The 22852-nt window shown below is 37.7% G+C and overlaps 1 protein-coding gene across 1 annotated transcript in view; it reads left to right on the top strand.

Annotated features, from left to right (window-relative positions):
* METAP1 (methionyl aminopeptidase 1) overlaps positions 1–22852 on the top strand; it is a 62717-nt gene that overhangs the window by 16815 nt on the left and 23050 nt on the right. The window contains exon 2 of the mRNA XM_019741141.2: positions 18481–18532. Coding sequence (XP_019596700.1) covers positions 18481–18532 — 52 coding nt within the window. The remainder of the gene's footprint in view (positions 1–18480; positions 18533–22852) is intronic.

Below are 22852 nucleotides of genomic sequence, written 5' to 3'. Positions count from 1 at the left end.
TTTCCTTGTGATGAGAACTTTAAGATTTACTCTCTTAGCAACTTTCAAATTATAAGACACAGTATATTAACTATAATCGTCATGTTGTATAATCTACATGCATCCCTAGAATTTATCTTTCCTTCAACATTTTAAACATTATTTTGGCATTTAATTCCATGTCTTTAAATAACATGATTTTATTGTTACGTCTTGATAATTTGGTTTGAGGGCTTCTCTCTAGGCTTCCTGGAATAGAAGAAGAGGATTTAGTTATTTCACTCTTGCCTGCCGTATGCCTGTCTTCTGACCTATAAATGGTTTTGACAAAAGAGTCATGTAGTCTACTTACTTGTCAGTAATAGCTGCATGACCTTGGGCAAGTCATTTAACATCTGTTCATCTCAGTTTTCTCATCTGTAAAATAGGTATATAAATAGTACCTACCTCATAGTATTAAGAGATAACATAAGGTATGACAATTAAGTTCGCAAACTGATCCTAGAAAAAGTGCTACATACCTCATTGCTTAATATCACTACGGTCACCTTTGAAGTACTCCCCTTGGGAAGCTGAGTGTGTATATATATATATGGTGCCCCCAAAAATGTATACACATTTTACGAAAGGAAAAGACTATTAAAATTGTAATACTCAATATATACTGATAACAGAAAATGAATACAAGTCATGTTTGATTTCTGCAATTACAAGAAGTGCTCAAAGTGGTTACCATCAGCGTCCAGACACTTCTGATAGGGCAAACAACTGCTTGAGCAACGTTGACCAAAATGTACATTTTTGGCACACTCGGTATGTATGTATATGTATATGTATCAATAATGGGGAAAGCTATTAAATAGTAATTTTATATGGAATACCTTAGTTTGTACCTAAAACAGGTACTTTCAAATGCAGTAAACTGTCATACAGGAATGCTTTTTATATATTGAGCGCTAAATTAATACTAATTGATTGCTTTTGGGAACTGTTAAGTTTTCTGTTTGTTGAAAGCTTTAAAATAGAAACAACCAAGTCTTACAGTTGTGAAATCACAGTAATTATTAGTTGCAGTATTTCTAGAACTTACAAAATAGACCTATATCCTCTTTATTTTTAATTTTTTAAATTTTTCACTTATAGATGACGTACGATATTATATTAGTTTCAGGTGTACAACATGGTGATTAGGCATTTATATAACTTAGGAAGTGATGACCCCATAGATCTAGTACCCACCTGACAACATACATAGTTATTACAATATTATTGACTTTATTCCTTATGCTATAGTTTATATCCCCATGACTATTTTGTAACTATTGATTTGTACTTCTTAATCCCTTTCCCTTTTTTACCTATCCCCCATATCCCCCAACCCCCCTTCCATCTGTTAATAGCAACCATCAAAATGTTCTCTGTGTCTGAATTTGTTTCTGTTTTGTTTGTTCTTTTATTTTGTTCTTTAAATTCCACATATAAGTAAAATCATGTGGTATTTGTCTTTCTTTGTCTGACTTAGTCAACTTAGCACAATACCCTCTAGGTCTATCCATGTTGCAGATGTCAAGATTTCATTTTTCTTATAGCTGAGTAATATTCCATTGTATATGTATATCACCTCTAATTTATCCGTGCATCCACTGATTGACTCCCAGGCTGCCTCCATATCTTGGCTATTGTAAATAATGCTGAAGTGAACATATGGATGCATATGTGCCTTCAAAGTAGTGTTTTGGGTTTCTTCGGATAAATACCCAGAAGTAGGATTATTAGGTCCTTTGTCTCTTGTCATAGCCTTGTTTTAAAGTCTATTTTGTCTAGTATAAGTATTGCTACCCCTATTGTTGTTCCTGTTTACATTTTCATGAAATATCTTTTCCCATCCCTTTACTTTCTGTCTGTGTGTCTGTCTTACAATCAGAATTGAGTCTCTTGTAGGCAGAATAGATAAGGGCCTTGTTTTCTTATCCATTCAACCCACCTATTTTTTGATTGAGGCATTTAATACATTTACATTGAAAGTAATTGTTGATAGATATGTAGTTATTGCCATTTTATTCATATTTTTGATGGTTTCTTTTTTTTCGTTTTGAAGAAGTCCCTTTAACATTTCTTATAATACTGGTTTGGTGGCGATGAACTCCTTTAGCTTTTTGTCTCGGAAGCTCTTTATCTGTCCTTCGATTCTAAATGATAGCTTTGCTGGGTAGAGTAATCTTGGTTGTAGGTTCTTGCTTTTCATCACTGAATATTTCCTGCCCATCATTTCTGGCCTGCAAAGTTTCTGTTGAGAAATCAGCTGACATTCTTATGGAAGCTTCCTTGTAGGTTACTAACTGTTTTTCCCTTGCTGCCTTTAAAATTCTTTTTTTGTCTTTAACCTTTGGCATTTTAATAAGTGTCTTGGTTTTGATCTCTTTGTGTTCATCTTGTTTGGGACTCTCTGCACTTCCTGGGCTTGTATGTCTACGAGGTGTGATCAAACAATATGGTGAATGTTTAAATAAAAAATGTATTACAGTAAAAGACACATTGCCATTAATCCCCCTCAAAATACTCCCCCTTGCTTCAAGCACACTTATCCCACTGTTCTTGCCACTTTCTGAAGCAGTTCTAGAAGTCCTGTCTCTTGAGTGTCTTCAGTTGCTCTGTCATGGCTGCCTCGATGTACTAAATTGATTCAAAACGTTTACCTTTCATGGTCATTTTGACTTTGGGAAAGAGCCAGAAGTCATATGGTGCCAGATCTAGTGAATAAGGTGAATACATAACATAATATTTTTATTTGACAGAAATTGCCATATACCAGAAGCGATGTGTGACTTGGAGTGTTGTCATGCTGGAGGATGATTTACGACACACTTTAAAACACACCTTCTCTCAACAGTAGCTCACACCCGACTGACTGTACCAACTAAGTTGACACTTGTCACACACTGTGACTAGGTTCAATGCGCCGCTTCTTGTATTGAAAATCCCTGCCTTTCCCTTTGATGGCATTTGGCAGCAACATTCACCATTTATATACATATGTATATATACATATATTATATATAATATATGTATATATACATATATATGTATATATCATATATATGTATGTATTATGTGTGTGTGTATATATATATATATATATATATATATATATATATATACACACATAATTTTATTTTATAAACTTGTTTATTTTACGTGTGTTTTTCCAGGATCCATCAGCTCCAGGTCAAGTAGTTGTTTCAGTCTAGTTTTGGAGGGTGCAGCTCACAGTGGCCCATATGGGGATCGAACCGGCAACCTTGTTAAGAGCACTGCTGCCCCAACCAACTGAGCTAACTGGACACTCATGAAAGAGGACTTCCAGAACTGCTTCAGAAAGTGGCAAGAATGATGGGATAAGTGTGTTCAAAGAGAGGGAGATTAATGGCAATGCATTTTTTACAGTAACAATTTTTTTTTAAACTTAAACATTCACCATAGTTTTCGATCACATGTCATATTTCCTTTGCCAGGTTGGGGCAGTTTTTCTTCATTATTTTTTCAAATAGGTTTTCAATTCCTTGCTCTGTCTCTTTTCCTTGTGGTAGCCCTATGATGCAAATATTGGTACACTTGATGTTCTTCCAAGGCCCCTTAAACTGTCTTCATTTTTTTAAAATTCTTTTTGCTGTTCTGATTGGGTGTTTTCTGCTACTTTATATTGTGAATTGCTGATTCAATTCTTTGCTTCATCTATTCTGTTGATTCTAATATAGTCTTCGCTTCAGTTGTTGTAGTCTTCATTTCTGACTGGTTCCTTTTTATGTTTTCTATCTCCATTTTTATGTTTTCTGTCTTTTTGTTGAAGTTCTCTCTGAGATTATTGAGCATGATTATAATCAGTGTTTTGAATTCTGCATCTGGTAGATTGCTTTTCTACGTTTTTTTTTTTTTAAGCTTTGTTCTGTTCTTTTATTTGGGACATTTTTCTTTGTCTCCCCATTTTGGCAGCCTCCCTGTGTTTGTTTCTGTGTGTTAGGTAGGGCTGCTGTGTCTCCTGGTAGTAGTAGAGTGGCCTTATGTAGTAGGTGTCCTGTGGGGCCCATTGGTGCAGTGTTCCTGATCATCTGAGCTTCGTACTCCAGGTGTGTTCCTTGTGTGTATTGTGTGTGCCCTCCTGCTGTAGTTGAGCCTTGGTTGCTGTTTGCAAGTCAATGGGAGAGATTCACCCTCGGGCTGATGGGTTGTGAGGAGTGGCCATGACTACAGTGGAGGAATTGTTATGCAGGGTCTGAGCCTACAAAGAGTGCTGGCCCTCGGACCTCCTGGGGAGGGGCCGTGCCACAGGTCAAGTTCAGGAGCAGACTGTGCCTTGCCCAGTGCCACCTGGCATGAGCTCCAAAGCAATTCACAAATGGTCGCCAACTATACTGGGCTTGGAGGTACCTGGGAGAGGCCAAGCCATGGGCCAAGGCCAGCTGCCACTGATGCCAGGCTTGGGGCTATTCAGCAAGAGGTATGGGGCACGATGAGGCCAGATGCTGCTTGTTTGGGATTTTTGAACCTTTAAGAGATTTTTAGGAAAGTCCTCAGCGTGAGTCAAGACAAGCTGTTTGTATGGAAAAGCTATTGGAAGCAGCTTGGTTGGGCCCGCAAATTGGGTGAGACTCTATATCAAGGAGTCATCAAGGCAGGGCAAACAGTGTTAGCAAGGTTGATGAAGGCAATCACCTGTGTCCGCAGGCCAGGAGGAGGGGAAGGCTCAACAAAGATATAATGCCTTCCGCCAGCACTTCTGTCTGGGAGAAAGCTGCCCCTCCAACAAAGCTGCCCAGCTAGCCCTCAGCCTGGAGCCAGACAATTCAGTTCTTCCCCGTATGTCCCTGCTGCCTTTCAAGCTGCTGGAGCTCAGAGTGAGTCAGCAAGTAAGTCCATGTGCTGGCCCTTTAAGGGCAACCCTGGGACTCCAGTAGTTCTTTGTCTCATTCAACCACAATCTCCGCTGGTTTTCACAGCCAGAAGTTGTGGGGACTTTTCTTTCTGGCGCTGGAACCCTGGGCTGGGGAGCCTGGTGTGGGGCTGGGACCCTTCACTCCTTCCAAGGGGACCTCTGCAGCTGAGATAATCTCTCCAGATGTTTAATTGCCACATGTGGATGTGGGACCAGACCCTTCAGTGTCTCTGTCACTCCTTCCAGTTTCAAGGTGGCTTCTTCTGTATGGCCTTAGTTGCAGGACTTATGTTCAGCTAGACTTCAGCGATTTTCAATGGTAGTTGTTCTGTAGTTTAGTTGTAATTTTGATGTGGTGAGTGGAGGTAAGCATAACATTTACCTACTCTTCCATCTTGACCGCAAATCCCCCAGACCTGTATCCTCTTAAAAGGGCATTTTCCTGAACTTAAATGTCACCCTATTCCTTCCTCTTCCTTGTGTCTAGTAGGTCTAAGATAGGTAGGTAGTTTTTTGTTTTATTTTGTTCTTTTTATTCGAAAATGCGGAAGAAAGGGTTTGCTTGTAACCCACCAGGAGGGATTAAAAAACCGTGCTGTATAACATTCTGGCAATGTTTGCCCATTGTTATTATTTAGAGGTTGCATTTTTAAAACATAAAAGATTGGTAATCTAGTGGAGTGACATGCTTAGCACTTAAAACTTTTCAGTAGTACAATTTATAAGTTCATGAGTTCATTCTGTTTATGTAAGTCCTTTCTGGGAGCTGCTTGTGAATCAGGATGGTTAAATTCTATTTAGTATAGTTTTGATGCTGAGTATTTGTTTTATTATAGTATTTGATGGGGAAGTTAAAAAAGGTAATACATGTTAGTTGCAGAGAACTTAAAGTGAGGGGCATCTGCCTCTCCCCTACCCCCAGTTTATCTCTTAATTTCCCAGGATTGTTAACAGTTTGCTATGTATCCCCAGGAGTTTTCAAGGTACATAGTACATCTCTTAATCTACTTATTATTCAACAGAATTAAATAAAAAAAATTCTATTTTCTTGTCTATGCTTGACAACATGGGTTGCTATAGTGTCTAATAAAGAAATTATTACTGCTGATAAGAGAATTACCATACAATAATATAAGCTCTGTGAATAAAAACGTTTAATCTTTTGTAGAATGTTTATTAAGTGGTAAATATGATTATGCTTGAGACCAGTCCTATGTTTCTCCCTTTGACTTTATCATTTTGACAATTCTTATTATATACTGAGACATCTTTACATATTTTTCATATTTATGTTATTAAAATTTTAAGTTAAAATTTTTATTTAGCCATTTCTCATAAATGTTTTCTTATATCTTGATCTCATCTGTGTCCTCCCCTCTCCCCCATATGGTGCTAGATTGTTTTGTTTTTCTTTGTGTTTACTGGTTTATTATAAAGGATACAACTCAGAGACAGCCTAATGGAAGAGATGGCGTAGGGCAAGGTACTGGGGTAGGGGCAGTGCAGACCTGTATCTTACCCCTTTACTGAGCTGTTGCTTCTTCAGAGCACTGCCCTGTGAGCCTTCAGCTGTATGGAAAGAAAGTGGACTTTGGAGCCAGAGAGCCCTATGTTTAAATTCCAGCTCTGCCACCTAACAGCCATTTGAGTTATTAGATTATGTAACCCTCCCCTGCTTACGGTTTCCCTGTCTATAAAATAATAATATTAATATCCAGTTCCTATGATTAGTGTGAAGTTTGAATGGGACAGTACACATGTAAGGTGTCTGATGTTCAAAAAGGCTCTGAACAAATGGTAGTTCCCACTAGCAAATGTTGAATGGAGGCGTGACAAGCTGTTATCTGTAATGGAAGATGATATGCTGCTAACCCAGCCTGATGGAAACCTTCCTCTATAGATACTCACCACCTGGTCCTTTTTACTCATTAAGAACATGACAGGGCTATTTTTATTTTTGAGACAAGACTCTGAAGCAGAAGTAATGGCTTCTTCCCTATTATGTATGGGGAGGGTTAGATAATAAAGGTTGGTAGTATTAATAATAATAGTTGGTAGTAATAGTGAAATACTAGCAGGTAGACAGGAAAGGGAAGAAATCAGCAAGAAAACTGAATTAAAATAGCCAGCAATACATATCGAGAGACATAAAATGACCACAACTTTGTAAAACAAATATTACCAAGTTACATTATGCAGTATATGAAATAATAATGCACCATAGTCAGCTAGTTTATTTCAGGGAAGTAGAAATAATTAAGTAACAGAAAAAGCTATTACTATAATACATCAACTCATTATATCAAATACAAAAAAAATACAATTGCTTCTGTAGATGAGTAAACTGTATTTGTAAGATTCAACACTAGTCCCTAGTATTATTTTAGGAGTAGAAACAGAAAAACAATATTTCTTAATATAACAAAAAGTATAAGATGCCTCCAATTTTATTCTTTTTCAAAATTGTTTTAGCTATTCTAGTTCATTTGTCTTTTCATATAAATTTTAGAATCATTTTTTCTGTAGCTAAAATAAATAACTTTTGGGATTTTCATTGGAATTGCTGAAGACATACATGATTTTGGGGGAGAATTGACATTTTTCCTCTGTTTAATCTTCCAGTCCACAAACACAGGATCTCTATTTATTTAGATCTTATTTGACTTCTTTTGTCATTGTTTTTCAGTTTTTCAGAATACCGCTCCTGTACATGTTCTGTTAAATTTGTATTATTTAATTTTGGGAGAGGTGATTATAAATGCCATTGTTTTGTGTAATTTTTCACAGTTTATAGAAATACAGTAGATTTCTGTGTGTTGATACTGTGTTTGTGACCTTGCTAAACCAATATTTTAGACCTGGGAGTTTTTTTTTCCCTTGTTATTTTTATATAAATAATTATGTGAGTTTCATTCCTTTCCAGCCTTCATACATTTTATGTTTTCTTGCCTAGTTAAATTATAAGACTTGCAGTGTGATGTGAAAACAGGAATGTTGGGTGGGCATCCTTGTCTCATTCCTTAGCTTGTGGAGAAAGCATTCTGTTTTTGCACATTAAATATGATACAATCTGGAGACTTTTTGTAGATGGTCTTTATCAAGTTAAGGAAATTCTCTTTTAGCTTACTGAAAGCTTTTATCGCAAATGGGTGTTGATTTTTGTTTCCAACTATATTGTGGATTTTTCTCTTTCTGCTTTCACTTCTGTCACTTTTTGCTTCATGCGTTTTGAAGCTCTGCTGTTGATATGTACAGTTCAGACTGTTAGACTGTCATCTTAGTTAATTGGCCTTTTTCTAGCATTATGTAATTTTTCTCTTTACTCTTAGCAATGTTCGTTGTTATCACATAGGTCCCTGACGCTCTGTTCATTTTTTAAAAATCTTTTCTGTGTTTGAATAGTATAACTTGATATTTTAGTTCATTGAATCTTTGTCATCTCCATCATGCTATTGAGTCTATATAGTTTTTAATTTTAGCTATTGTAGTTTTCAATTTAAAAATTTTTTTATATCTATTTTTGCAAAGATTTTTTTCCCATTGTTTTAAGACTATTCTTGATTACTTATTGGAGCATTTTGATAACAGCTGCTTTAAAGTCTTTGTCAGTTAATGCCAACATTATTAATGCCAGCATTGGTGTGTCTGTTGACTCACTTCCCTTGTGAGTTGAAGTTTTCTTGGGTCTTTATATGCTGATTAATTTTAGACTGTATCCTGGAGATTTTGAATTATAATGAGATCTTGAGTCTTGTTTAAGTCCTGTGCGGAATGTTGATATTTTTATTTTAGCAGGCTACTACTCTGGTTGGATTTAGGCTGCAAGTTCTAACCTGCCTTTGGGCTGTGGTCCCAATGTCGTTCCACTTTTTAAAGGCTTTGCGGTGCTATTCAGATCTGTCCTCGTGCTTGGTCTGAGACCTGGCTAATCTGTTAGTTCTGTTCTCACAAGCACCTGATTTTGTATTATAAGCAACTTTATGGGTCACTTTCTGGAGTTCCTCCTCAGTACTTTCTGTTCGTTAGGAGTCCTCTTTTTTGGACCTGTGGGCAGAAAGCTGGGGTTCAGTTATTTGTCTGCTGCACACTTCCAGGACTGTGCCTGTGTCGGGCCAAATGCCAGGAGGACACAGAGAAAAAAGCATGGGGTTTGGCCCCACCCTCTCTGGACCACGGTTTCACTGAGAAGAGAGGAAAATGCCTCATTCTAAGAACTCTTGTGTCCTACACTCTCATGGGTCACTTGGGGCCTGGGGTGTGAGAGGAGAGAAAAGCGAAAAGAAGGTGGATGGGTATCTGTACTATTTGAGCACTAGGAGTTCCATTTCCTGTTCCATGAGCCAGAATTTTGGGTTTCTCCTGGAGCACTCTTGTGTTTGTGCCCTGCTGGTCACTTCCGTGCTGACCCTAGTGATTGCGTGGTGGTGGGTGGGGACGGTAAGCTCATTACTAGTTCAGTGGTACTTCAAATTCTGGGCTTCTCTAATCTGCCTGCTACTATTCTGTGTTCACAGTCTTCAAATAGCTGCTCCCTGCATTCTGTTCAGGTTTTATAGTTTTTATAGACAAAATCTGTGAATCTGTGAGTTTTGTCTTCTTTGCAGTGTGGCTGCTAAATATCTGTACTCATTCATTCATTCATATATATATATATATATATATATATATATATATATATATATATATATATATATATATATATATATATAAAGCTTGGCTTCCTAAGGGTTGCCATTGTGTCTGTATAGCTGAGTATTCTGTTAAAGATTGGTTCAAAGATGCTCAAAAACCTTGAGCCTCTTTTGTTCTCTGTGATGGTCTGTGTGTTGGCTGGGGAATGCATTTGAACGTCAGGTTCTGCTGGGCTCTTGCGTCCCCTTCCCCATTTCGCAGCTTTTGTGGGCAGTGATGCTAGGACAGTACAGTGTCCGCAGTAATCACTGGCTGCTTAATGTCCTAAGTTGTCATAAGCCAAGAATGTGGGCCAGGGCTGACACACACATGTTAAAGGCAAATATTTAGGTGCATCGTCTTCTCAAATTTAAGTTTTAAATTGCTTTTAAAAATAATAAAATTGATGATAATTAGAATTGAGCACTTACTATGGACCACATATTTTACACAGTTGTTTCCTCTACATTATACTTGAGGAAAGAGGAACTTGGAAATATTAAGATTTTTTCCTTCAGTGTCTTACAGCTAACAAGTGACCAAGCTAAGACACAAGTCTGAGTTCAAAGTCCATGATTTTAGCCACTGCCCTAAATTTAGTTTTGAAATTGAATGTTTTAGAAAACCATGTTGGTTTTGAGTTGTCCCTACTTAAAACTCTTGATGAATTATGAATTATCCTTAGTAATACATAGGCAATGTGTTTTTTGTCGTATTAAAAAATTAGGCAAAAATTCTCATTGTTTGTAACATTTTAAATGCTGCTTTTACCTCTCCTCTCTGATGGTTCCTTCCATGGTGTAAATTGGTATGTAAATTTTGGTGTTCTTCTAAATGAACCAGTTGGGATAGCGGTGTTATTTTGTCTAAGGGAATATGTGTCAGCTTTTGTGAGGATGAAAAAGATGCTGGATGATGCTAAAGTATTTTGTTCACATAACCTATTTAGAAAAGTTTCATAAATGGATGGTATCACGTTGCTGACTGTATAAAGGCAGATCTTGCTTTGCAGTTTTGATTTGTATGAATTTAGTTACCACAGTTCAGTTAAACAAAACCAGTTTCCCAACAACACAGAGTGATTACATAAAGTACAAACTTCTCTGCTAGCTTTTCAGTTCTTAGACCACTGGGTAAATCACAAATGTGTGTCTTGATCAGTGACCAGTCATTCCACTTCCAAAGCCTGTCAGTGATTGGTCACTATGCATCTGTCACTCAGTTCTTGGGCAGTCAGCAGAGCCTGTAGTTGTGTTGCTTTCTTGTTTCTCAGTGATAAACTTAACATTTTACAAAAATGGATAATCAAATGAAGGAATTGGCCAACAAAGATAAAAGTGCAGCAAGTAAATGGTAAGTAACAATGCTGGAAATGAATTCTAAATCATACATTAGTGGAGTTGTAGAAGTATTACCTGACCGTGGGAATGCTGACATTGTCCACCAGAGAAACTCTGTGAGGCAAATGACATAAATGAGGAAACTGGTGATGACAAGAATGACAATATCTAAGGGGAAGTGACACCAAACAAAACACGTTACATTAAAGGAACGCTCACAGGTATTGAAAGTACAAAGGATTAAATTTGGAAGCTGTTCCAAACCTAGAGAGGAGTAAGAAAGTTGGCCAAGCGTGCTCACTGCGTTTCATAGGTTATACGCGGGAAGAAGGCAAACATTGTTCAAACTAGTCTTGATACATTTTTAAACAAAGCACTCAAATTCTCAATATTTCTAATGTTTTAAATTACAGTATACTAAACAAATATTAGTTTCTTTTTCCCTTCAGTTCCCTGTATATAATACTTATAAATGACACTAAGGGAGTTTTTAGTGTTTTGACAAAGAAATTCTCATTGACCAATTATAATTTTTTATATTGATTATGAAGATTTTTTTTATGGTTACAGCTTGCATGGTCATTTTCATAGTTCTACACTATTACACAAAGCAAGGATTGCCTGTATTAAAAACCAATTTATGGAATTCTTCAAGACCATTCTGTGTATTATTTAGAAAAAGGATTTTAATTTTTGGTTTATGGATGGAGATCAGGGATACCACGAAGTCAGATCTTTATCCATTTGTTCTTTGGTTTAAAACCCTTCAGTGGCTTTCTGTTGTTATTAGACCAGAATCCTTAACATGATCTGGCCGCTGCCTGTATCTTTAGCTCTTGTCTTCCACCTCGTCGCATAGCACTGTGTAGTCCTTATGACTTAAACTGTGGAGTTAATTGTGTCATTAGCTATGTAATATTTGTCTAGAATGTGCCTATATTGTGTTCACTGCTGAATGCCCAGTACCTAGCACAGTCCTGTGGTCATAACATGAATTCCATATTTGTATGAATGAATGAGTAAATGGAATTGCATGCACATGTTTATTTGTGCATGGATGTGTTTTCTTTGGAGAGGAATGATTGCTTTCCCAAGATCCTCAAAGGATTCAACGGTCTAAAAAAGTTAAGTATCACACTACAGGAATTGATACAGTGAAATGGATACTCAACCTAGAGGGCATCATTAAATATTAAAGATGTTTAATGTTAAATGCAGCCTAAAACTGCATTTGAATATCTGGACATATAAGGTATTAATTATACATGACCATGAGCAAGCTTTTTAAATTACTACATTGTCTGCAAAACAAAAATTCGTTTTTAAAACCGTTATTTGTGATAGGTTATATTAACATAATAGCATTTTAAAAAATCTGTCGATTATTACATCAGATATGACAGCAGAATGACAGTTATTGAGTGGGAAATTGGCTACTTTGCAAATTTCATCTAATGTAAAAGTGTACGTTTCTTTCAGTTTTAAAGTTCTGTGTTTTCCTTCTAAAATTACTTGTTGAGTTTTTTTAGATGCTAATTCCTTCATATTATAAACTTCTTTAAAGGGATTTTTTTAGCAGTGGGCATATATATGCTTTAAAAATGTTTTATGTCGTATTGAATCTTAACTCACAATATGGAAATTTAAATGTTTCTCTATTGATTTTATGTTTACTGCCTCAACATCATAGAGGTAAAATGTCCATAATTGAAAGTGTTTTGTAACTTTTTAGTTGGTTATTCAAATTATTTCACATACCAAGTCAAATGCTTCTAACTTATAATCCCCTCCCTCCTTTCCTATTTCCCATTTTTTAAAAGTTTCCTTTGGTCACTTGCTGATTCATCCCACCTCTTTCACAATTATATAGAACTCCTCTCAGTACTTTTAAATACATTTGTCATTTAATCAATTTTATCTTGGTGTGTCTCTCTTGGGATTTTCGGACCTCCTACAGCCAGAATTTCCGACTCTGGGCTTACTTCATAGCAATCATCCTTATATCTCTCTTCAAGCATCATCCTGGAGATTCCCTTTACTTCTCTCTGTCTTGCCTGTATCACATCTTCCTCTTTCTTGATTTATTCTCATTTTTTACATCTCCTGTAGTATCTCCTCCAGTAGCTTCCTGAGAAAGATTGTGTGGGAGGTAAATTTTTGAGATTTTGCATATCTGAAAATTTCGTACTGTACCCTGACATTTGATTTTCAGTTTTGATGGGTATAGAATTCTAGTTTGGAAGTCGTTTTCTCAGAATTTTTATGTTATGGCTCCATTTTCTTTTAGCTGCCAGTGCTGTTGAAAGTCTGATGCGACTGGGATTTATAATCTTTTGCGTATTATGTCCCCCTCCCCCCTCACTTCTCCATAAGCTTATTGGATCTTCTCTTATTCCTGGCATTCTGAAATTTCAAATTATGCCTTGGGCTAGTTGATTTTCATCTTGAGGGGGCCTTTTTTTGTTTGGAAACTCCTGTCTTTCAGTTATGAAAAACTTTAATTCTTTGATGTCTCCTGCCCGTTTACTTTATGAAACTTTAATTATTTAGTAGTTAGACTACCGTGTTTCCCTGAAAATAAGACTGGGTCTAATATCATATTTCCCTGAAAGTAAGACCGAGTTTTATATTAATTCTTGCTCCAAAAGATACATTAGGTTGTATTCTCAGGGGATGTCTTACTTTTTCGTGTACAACAATCTACACTTATTAAAACACAGTCATGTCATCTTCTGGAACATCGTCATAACGTACTAAATGTGTCTGTCTGGCTGATGATCTTAACTGGGGCTTATTTTCGGAGAAACAACGGTAGTTAGTTTTGGTAGTTTTGGTGTTTCGAAAATGCCATCTCTTTATTTTCAGCGTTTTATTATTTTGCTCAACTTTGGGGGAGATTTTCTTCACTTTTCCTTTATTTTGAGAAATTTAATTCTACTGTCATGTTAAAATTTCTTCGAACTTGTAATCTCTTTCATAATTATGAAATGGAATGGAATGATAGGCTTGTAGAGCTGAAGAGTAGCTAAAAGGTCATCTGTGTTAACCCTGTTCTGTAACTCCAGAAGTTGCTTCTATGTTGTTTTTGACTTTTTTTTTTTCCTTCTCCATTTTTCACGGTCGTCTTTATATTCTAATTTCAGTGATGGCAGGAAAAGGGATAGCCAGGCTGAGGGTACAAACTGTGCTGGTGCTTGCCTAACAGTTGGAGTAGTTTAGGATTTTGGAGGAGGGGATTTATGTGCCAGACCAAGAATCTGTCCTTAATTTTTTCAGGGAAGACTCTTCATAGTGGTGCTGCAGTGTTGGCTGTATCAGTACCTAGGAGATGTGTGCATAGTTCTTCATCTGTACATAGTTCTCATCGGGCAGGCAGACAGTCCGTGGATTTATTCTAAGCTGGCATAATGAAACGCATTGAAAATTGTACCAAGTGTAGTTGGGATGCAGATGGTTTGTCTGGTGCCAAGGAAACAGTAGAGTTAAGGCCTTGAAGTGAAGACAAGCCAGTGGTGTGCCTGCCATGCTGCCGTGGTGGGATTTTGCCTCTGGCCTGGCAGACTCTTAAACGGGGGTTCTAGGACCTACCCTGAACTTTTCCCTTCACGCCTTTCCTTCCCCATCCTGAATCATTTCCTTGGGGACAGTCTTACTGCCTTAAAATCTCTGCCATAGGCTAGACTGGATGAAGGAAAAACTACTGAAACTCCAGTCCATGTTTGCTGATTGTGCCTGTGATGAGGAATAGCTCGGAGGGGAGGATGAGAAGAAGTTGAAGTTACTGAGTGAAGTGAAGTTTCTTACAATGGGTCATGCCTTTGTTCACCCATTAAAATTATCACAAGTAATTGCGAGTTGACTCCATAAACAAGTACATGCAAGTAGAAAAAGCTTCAAAAAGACTGTAATTAGTGCTTCTCCCTGTTTAGTTGTAGTAAATACAAGATTCTGGTGTGCCTTGATATCCTGTCAGTTACTGTATTGGTTTCCTGAGGCTGCTATAACAGTTCACCACAAAGTGAGTGAGTCCAAAATCAGTTTCCTGGAGCCGAAATCAAGGTCACATCAGGGCAGTGCTCCCTCCAGAGGGTCCACTGCATCCCTTCAGTGTCTGCCCAGTCACTGGGACCAGGCCTTTGGAGGTGTGCTTGTTGCTTGGTGATCACAAGACACCTGCTTCACCTCAGGCAGCATCGCCCAGTTTGAAGCCAGGAAAGGGCAAAGGGTAGGAAATAGGTGCCTGCTTTCTGAGAAGCTTTCCAGAAGCTCTCCCTAACAACCGGGCTCACATTCTATTGGCCAGACTAGATCCCATGACCACCCGTGTCATTAGGAGGCTGGGAATGTTTTTAGCAGGGCACAGTACAAGTCCACTGTAGCAGGATTCTGTTGGTGTGAAGGAAAGGGGAGCAGGCTGTGGAGTACGCAGCTTGCAGTCTGTCCTAGAAGGTAATGAAAACAATTTACATTCCCATCTAGAACTAGAAGAAGCTTTTGTATATATAACATTAATCTTCGTTGATTGTCCAACATATATTGGTAAAACCCGTTCAGTGCCAGGCATAGTGCTAAGCCCTGGATGTCACAGGCTCCCACATGTGATACTTGCTGTGTGCTAGACACTTGGGTACCACTCCATGTAGGTTATTTACATGCATCGTCTCCTGTAATCTGCCATGTCATCTTCTGGAGATGTCATCCCCACTTTATAGGTGAGACAACTGAGGATCCATGAAAATGGTTAGTAATATCATTTTCTAGATTTAAACATAAAATTTTAGAGCTTATAGTGGTACAGCTAATACATGATAGAGCTTCATCACACCTATGTTTTCTGGTTCCAAGTTTGGTGCTACATTGACACTTTGAATAGAGTATACACATTCCCCACACCCACCTATCCAAACACTATAAAGCAGTGACCGGGTGACCTGTAGTCAGGGAATGCTGGGTTAGAGTCTTAGTTCTGCCAGGTATGGTTCTTTTATGTGATAGACAAATTGTCACACTTGTTGGTGCTTTAGGCTTGTCATTTGTAAAATGGGGATAATAACAGCTGCCTTGCAGGGTTTTTGCGAGGATTAAATGAAATATAGACATACAGTGTACATATTCAGTACATGGTAACTTACAGTTACTCCTAATGTTGTCTTCGTATTGTGGATCCACATTGACTTTTCTTACTCTGTAGTACCGTAGGGGTGGTAATACTGAAGACAGCAGTTATTCCTGTTTTAGTTCTTGGGATTTTTCAATTAAACATAATATCCCTTTCTTGTGACAGAGTAGATAAATACTTGTTTTTCTACCAATTCCCTATAACTCTGGGTGGGGAGGAACCAGTCTTTTTGCCAGTTATACGTGGTTTTTGCAGTTTGACAACAGATAGGGATAACTCTATTTTCCCTCCTGTATTAGGTTTTCTGTAGCTGCCATAGCAAATTACCACAAATTTGGTGGCTTTAAGCAACACAGATTTAGTATCTCCCAGTTCTATAGGTCAGAAGTCTGATACAGGACTCGGGGCTAAAGTCAGGTGTTGGCAGGTCGGCAATCCTTTCTGGAGGCCCTGGGGAGAATCTGTTACTTGCCTTCCCAGTTTCTAGAGACAGTCTATACGCCGTGGCTCCCAGTCCCAGTCCCCCACCTTCAAAGCCAATAATGGAATATCTCTGTGATCCTGCTTCCATTGTTACATCTTCCTCTGACTCCTTCTACCTCCCGCTTCTACCTTTTAAGGACACTTGTGATTACATTGAGCCCATTTGGATAAAATAGATTAATCTCCCCAGCTCAAGGTCAGCTGATTAGCAACTTTAATTCCCTGTTACCTTAGTTGTAACCTAACATGTTCTCAGGTCGTGAGAATTAGGACGTGGACATCTTTGGGGTGCCATCATTCTGCTCACCACATTGCTCATCCTCCCCAGCAAACCGTCCTCAGTTTTATCTTCAAGTAATGAAACAGTTCTTAATGTTGTGGGTACGTGTGCATACATTTGAAGTCTGTTGACGTTGTAGGTTGTAGTAGGAGGAAATAAGTATAACTTGGGTTTTCTTGACTTAATTGTTGCCAGCCATGAGGATACAAGGAGTAGAGAGGAAATAGTGAAGTTCCTGGCTCTGGGGGGGAAACTGCCGTCTCAGAGGCCTCTGGTCTTAGCTATGGGTTTCATTACCACACCGTCCTAGGGATGTTTTATTTTCTGTTTTTTTCTTAGCTTTTCTCTTATCCATGACTTACTCTTTTATGTTTGCAAAGTCAAAACATTTGTAGGAATTTGTAAATTTTCTTAGTATTTGTAATGATTTACAAAAGTCCCCCTTTACTCACGGGGGATATGTTCTAAGGCCTCTAGGGGACGCCCAAAACCTTGGCTAGGACCAACCAAACCGTATAACTACTATGTATCTTCCTATACATACATACCTGTGATAAAGTTTCTGGCTTCTGTTTGGCATATCGGGATTGCCAGCATCACTCTTGTGCCTTGGGGTCATTGTTAAGTAAAATAAGGGTTCTGGAGCACACGCCTGGCTACTAAGTCATTCACGGTGGGCAGTGTATGCAGTAGATATGCTGGACAAAGGCGTGATTCATGTCCCAGGCAGGACTGGGAGAGATTTCATCACACTCCTCAGAACACAGTGCAATTTAAAACTTATAAAATCTTTATTTCGGGAATTTTTCATTTAATATTTTGGGCGACAATTGGATTGCAGGTAACTGAAACCACATAAAGTAAAACTGTGATAAGGGGGAGAACTACTGTATTTGAATAATTTTAAATTCTTTGAAGGAGAGACTCTAAAAATCAAGGTATAAATAAGATCTACACCTGGTTGAATCATTTTTCTAATTTATTACTTGAGTTCATTACTTTAATTCAGTTTATTACTTGAACTCATTTTTCCCAGTTTAGTAGTTCCTCCTGGTTTCGAAATACATTACGTGAACATATTTTCCTAAGTGAAAGTTTAGTCTTTCTAATCTCATCCATTATGATCCATCAGCAAGTCCTCACTGAAACTCTAATGTGTGCTAGGCGCTCTGCTTGGCTCTGGAGACTATAGGTAAACCTGCCATGGTCCCTGCCCTCATAGAGCTCACAGTCTATAGAGCTGTCAGCGCGTAGTAAGCAAAGTGGGTTATGACCGACTGGGAGTCAAACTACTATAAATATATAATGGAAGAATCTGCAGGATCTTTCCTTGTCTTTCGTCCTCGTCTTTGATTGATAATTGGCTCATGGTTCTTTCTAAATACTTCAAAATAATCTGGTGACATAAAATTGAAATAAAACTACAACTGCTATTTACAATATAGGATAATGTTTCTTGCTTACTTGAAGTAATCTAAAGTTTAGGTTGCTTTTTGAAATGAATTTTTAAATAGTCTGCCATCATTTCTTAAGCTTTTCTAAATATTCAGCTTAGTGAAGTCACAGATTTGATTTTTGCAAATGAAGTTTCCCCTAACTGTTTTTATGTACAACATCCATGAAAATAATATTAAAATGAAGGAAGGACTGACACTAATTTCCATGTTTGCTCTTTTAGGAATGTTTTAAAGGAAGTTGGGCTACTCACAAGTTACTGCATAAGAAAGCAAGTAAGTAAAATCACACATCTCTCTACCATTTGTCTTAAGTGGCTTTTGTGCAGAAGACAAGTATTCTTCCACTTCTGGAGGTGTATGTTTGAATGATCTAAAAGTATGTATCTGAATGTTCTGAAAGTGTAATTCCAAAAGCTAGAACTTGGACATATTTTTTGTTCTTTGTGGTTTGTAATCATGTAACTAAAATGTGGCTGAGTAATATCTTTGTTGATGTTATATGACACAGGTAACATGAAAACATGAAATGGTTGCTAGGATAGATGGATCTTACTTGAGCAATACCTGAGAATGTCTAATCTTTCGGCAGACTCTTTCCTTTGCTAGAAATGGTGCACTTTGAAGGCAAGGGCACATGAGCTATCTGGCTTTATTTAGCCTGATGTCTTTTGTATTTGTTTAGTTTGAATTTTGATTGCTTTTTCTACTCAAAATTATATTATTTTGTTTTTTGGTATTTTAACATTATTACTTATAGTCTAATGTTTAATTTGCTCTTTTGAAGTTACTTTGTGAGAAACTGGTGGTTGCTTCTTAGCTATTCTGTCAGCCACGGGGATGTATCTCTGATTCTAATAGCCTTTCCTGCTTGGCTGTTCATCTGTATATTCATGTCACAAGTGTGGCTGGCTTAAGATGACCCATCACTGTTACCTGAAAATTTACAAGGGCTTTCTGTTCCCATGGGGTTGCCGTCCTGATGGATGAAGCCTTGGCAGACAGCACAGCACGTGGTCCTTAGTTTAAGGGCTGTTTCAACTTACTGGTCTTGGTAGTTTATCTTCCTCTACTTGCATATTTTTTAGAAATTTGCTGATTTAATGAAGTTTGGTAGATTGTTTTATATATATGTATATATATATATATATATATATATATATATATATCTTAAAATCACATTGAGGTCAGTTTAACTACCATTTGAAGGAAACGGAAATAAAACTTCAAGAAGATATTTTCTGTTGTGTAAAGTGAAGTCTACATTTACTGGAAATGCTAGGCTGTTGGAGGAAATGTAGTCAGTGATGAGGAAAAATGATTGTGAATAAATGAGTTTATCAGAGTAAATGACAGAATTTGTTACCTCAAATCAGGGCATAGAGATTGCTTTAAGTAATTCCATTTAACTTTATCCACTCGTACATTAAATATTATATTTCTAATGCGTTATGTATTTTTAGAGCTCTTTGAGTCAATTAACATTTTATAATCAGGAAGGTAAAACATAGGAAAGCAGAGTGTTGAAGTGAAACATGAAACCGTATGTAAGTCAGTGAGCTTAGAATGGGTCTCTACCCCAACCATTTGCTAACTTATTGCCTGTTTCTTTAATACTGGATTTCTGTGGGTAGAGTTATTTCAGTATGGCCTACAAGAGAGTTAAATAGGTAATGTACCCTAATAAAAAGAACGTTATTATTACTGCATTGAATGGAGGTTATTTTGGTTTTACTTATACCTCTAAGTGTTTAGTATGGTGCCCTCTTGGATCTTTCGGGATGATTTTCTTCAGTGGGTGAGCCTAATACTCTTCATCCCTTTAGGCTGTGTCAGGTAGAGACAGCCCTCAGCCGGCCAGCCCTGTTTCTTTCCCACACTAATAAATTGACCCTGACTGCACCACTGTGGATGACAGCCCTAGAGGAGGGAACGTTTGGGGAAGGGTGATCTCCAGAGCAAGCAGAGTATTGGGGAAGGGGCTGGGAGAAAGAAGGTTGGGTTAGGACGGAACAGGGCATCATAAGAGACAGCACCTTATTCTAAGAAACAATAATGAGAACATACATCAAGCAGTTTATGTCATGAAGGTGATACACTCAGGCTTTTTTTTTTTTTTCTTTTTAACATGTATTGTGTGTGAATCTTGAAGGATGCCTGATTTATAGCTTTGCTCATGTGGGCTTTTGGTCTGTAATTTGCTTTTAACATTGTTGACTGGTCTTGCCATTAGAGTAATCCTGGGCTCATAAAATAAAATGGGAAGTGTTTCCCCCTCTTCTGTTTTCTGGAAGAGATTATATAGAATTGGTATTATTTCTCCCTTAAATGTTTGGTAGAATTCACTGGTGAAACTATCTGGACCTGGAGTTTTCTTGATTGCAGCAGTTGATCAAGCTTGAGGAAAATTTCAAGTGTGAGTTAAATAAATGACTCAAGGGCAGGATTTATTTTTTGTGTGTCATAGTAAAGAAGATCAGATAGATTAGAAAGACCTTAAAGGCACATAATGCTGATGGGAGGGCACACATTTCCTATATAGTGTCCCTGCCAGAGTGTACGTACGTAGTAGTGTTTGCTTTTAGTGTGATCTGTAAAAGTTGTAGCACTTCACATCTCAATATTAGTCTATCCTTGTTATGTATCATTGAGATAGTCATCGTGTTTCTTTGTCTCCCATTTCCTAAAATAAGAGGTGGAAGCATTTGATGGGCATCTTTTGAGTAAGTAGCCAAAAATATGCTATAAAAACTCCATTAAACACACACACACACACACACACACACACACACACACCCAAAACTCTAAATAATTCTTTTATGCCACTCCTCTACCCTCCAAACTAGTGTGCTTGAGTTTGGGCTTGCAGAGTGAAGGTGTTATGTAGTGTTTCAGAACGGGTTCCACAAAGTGTTTTGAGCATGGTTCACTTTGAACCTTACCTCAAAATACTGAAATTGTAAGTTTGTTGTGAGGATTAAATTAACAAATCCATGTGAAGTCGTTGCATGTGTACAGTACATAATATATAAGTGTTCCACAGCTATTTAATAGTCCTCTCTGGAAGAACCGAGTCAGAATTGTGATTAGAAAATCCTGTCCTAGGCAAAGCTTAGACATGTGTAGTTATTTTATGTCAGCCAGCTGGAGGGGCAGCCCGCCCAGAACCTTTTAAAGGCTAAAGCCTGAATGTGATGGGCTTTGGGCCAGACCTTGACCATACCCAGTATTCTTTGACACTACCTGCAGCTTACCTGGCCCTGTGGCATCTTGATGTTCGAGAGACAGCTTACAAGTGTTTGTGTACAATGTCCTGTGCTTTCACAGCCTTTTGAGAAAGACCAGTAATATGCAATTTTGTTACCGATCCTCCGCCCCCTACAAGTCCAGTTCAGATTTATTAGGTGTCCAGTGTGTGTCTAGCACTTAGGGCTCAGATCAAATTGCTCCTAAAATGTAAATGAACTGACTTTTGAAGTGTGAATTTCCCTAAGTAAATCATTAGAAGAGAACTTGCCATATTTCAATCTAGATAGCTTTTTGCTTATATTATTTGTTCAAGTTGCTTTCAATTCTCTTTGGAAAATAGATCGTGGAAGGCTTAGAATGCAGATCAGCAGGAAGCTTTGAAAGATTTTACCTTTTTCCTTCTTGCTCCCGCCCCAGGAGTGTGTTAAAGCAAAAAGCCTTCATCTTGATTGTTATTCTGCCCTGGGTTTCAGGTGAAAATTATTCTTGAGGTTCATATTTCAGACAAAAGCATTTGATGCAGTTCATAGCTGAAGCAGGCGTCAGTGGGCCTGCGTTTCTAACTGTTTTATATAATGTCTGGCCCTACTGGCAATGAATGGAGTCTATTTTTATCCTTGGATGAGAAACAGTTTTCTTATTGACATTAACATTCACAGCGGCTTTCCTGAACTCCAGAGGGGAGGAAGGTATTTAAAATTCAGTAGCACTGTAGAGCTTTTCTTTTTCTATTCTTATTATTTTCTATTCTTACTCTTTTCTATTCCTTTACTTGCCTTGCTTCAGTTTCCTCATCTGTAAAATGAGGAAATTCTACTGGGTTGTCCCTTTGTTGTTGCCTTTAGTCTCCATGCTGTACGTTACATCCCTCAGAACTTATTTGTCCTGTAACTGAAATTTTGTACCTTTTGACCACCTTCACCCATTTCACCATTCCTCACTAGCTTAATATGGTATGATTCCATCTCTTCTCCCCCACTTCATGTTTTAAATAGATTTTTTTAAAGGATGAGTTTTATTTTCTCATACACTTCTAAAATTATTTGAAGCCTGACTTTTGAAACCTGTGATAGCGTGCATGACAGTAATCAGAAAAGATGGGTGTGCATTGGGAGGTATATAGGTTGATAGTCGTTGGTCTAGGAGGGATTTGAAATCCTGCTCTTTAAGGTCTTAGGTTGGTTTTGTTTTACACTGTAACTAAGAGATGCAGTCAGTTTGCTGGTATCAGATACCATAGAAGGTCTTTTCTGTGTGAAAAGGGTCCTTAGGTGCATTCAATATAACAACATTATGTATTAATAACTAATCCGGTAAGGGCTATGTGTATGTGTTTGTGTGATTCTT

The sequence above is a fragment of the Rhinolophus sinicus genome, linkage group LG02 (genome assembly GCF_036562045.2).
Source record: "Rhinolophus sinicus isolate RSC01 linkage group LG02, ASM3656204v1, whole genome shotgun sequence".
Lineage (NCBI taxonomy): Eukaryota > Metazoa > Chordata > Mammalia > Chiroptera > Rhinolophidae > Rhinolophus > Rhinolophus sinicus.
The sequence above is the reverse complement of the archived record's forward strand: the minus strand, read 5'-3'. Positions and strand labels throughout refer to the sequence as shown.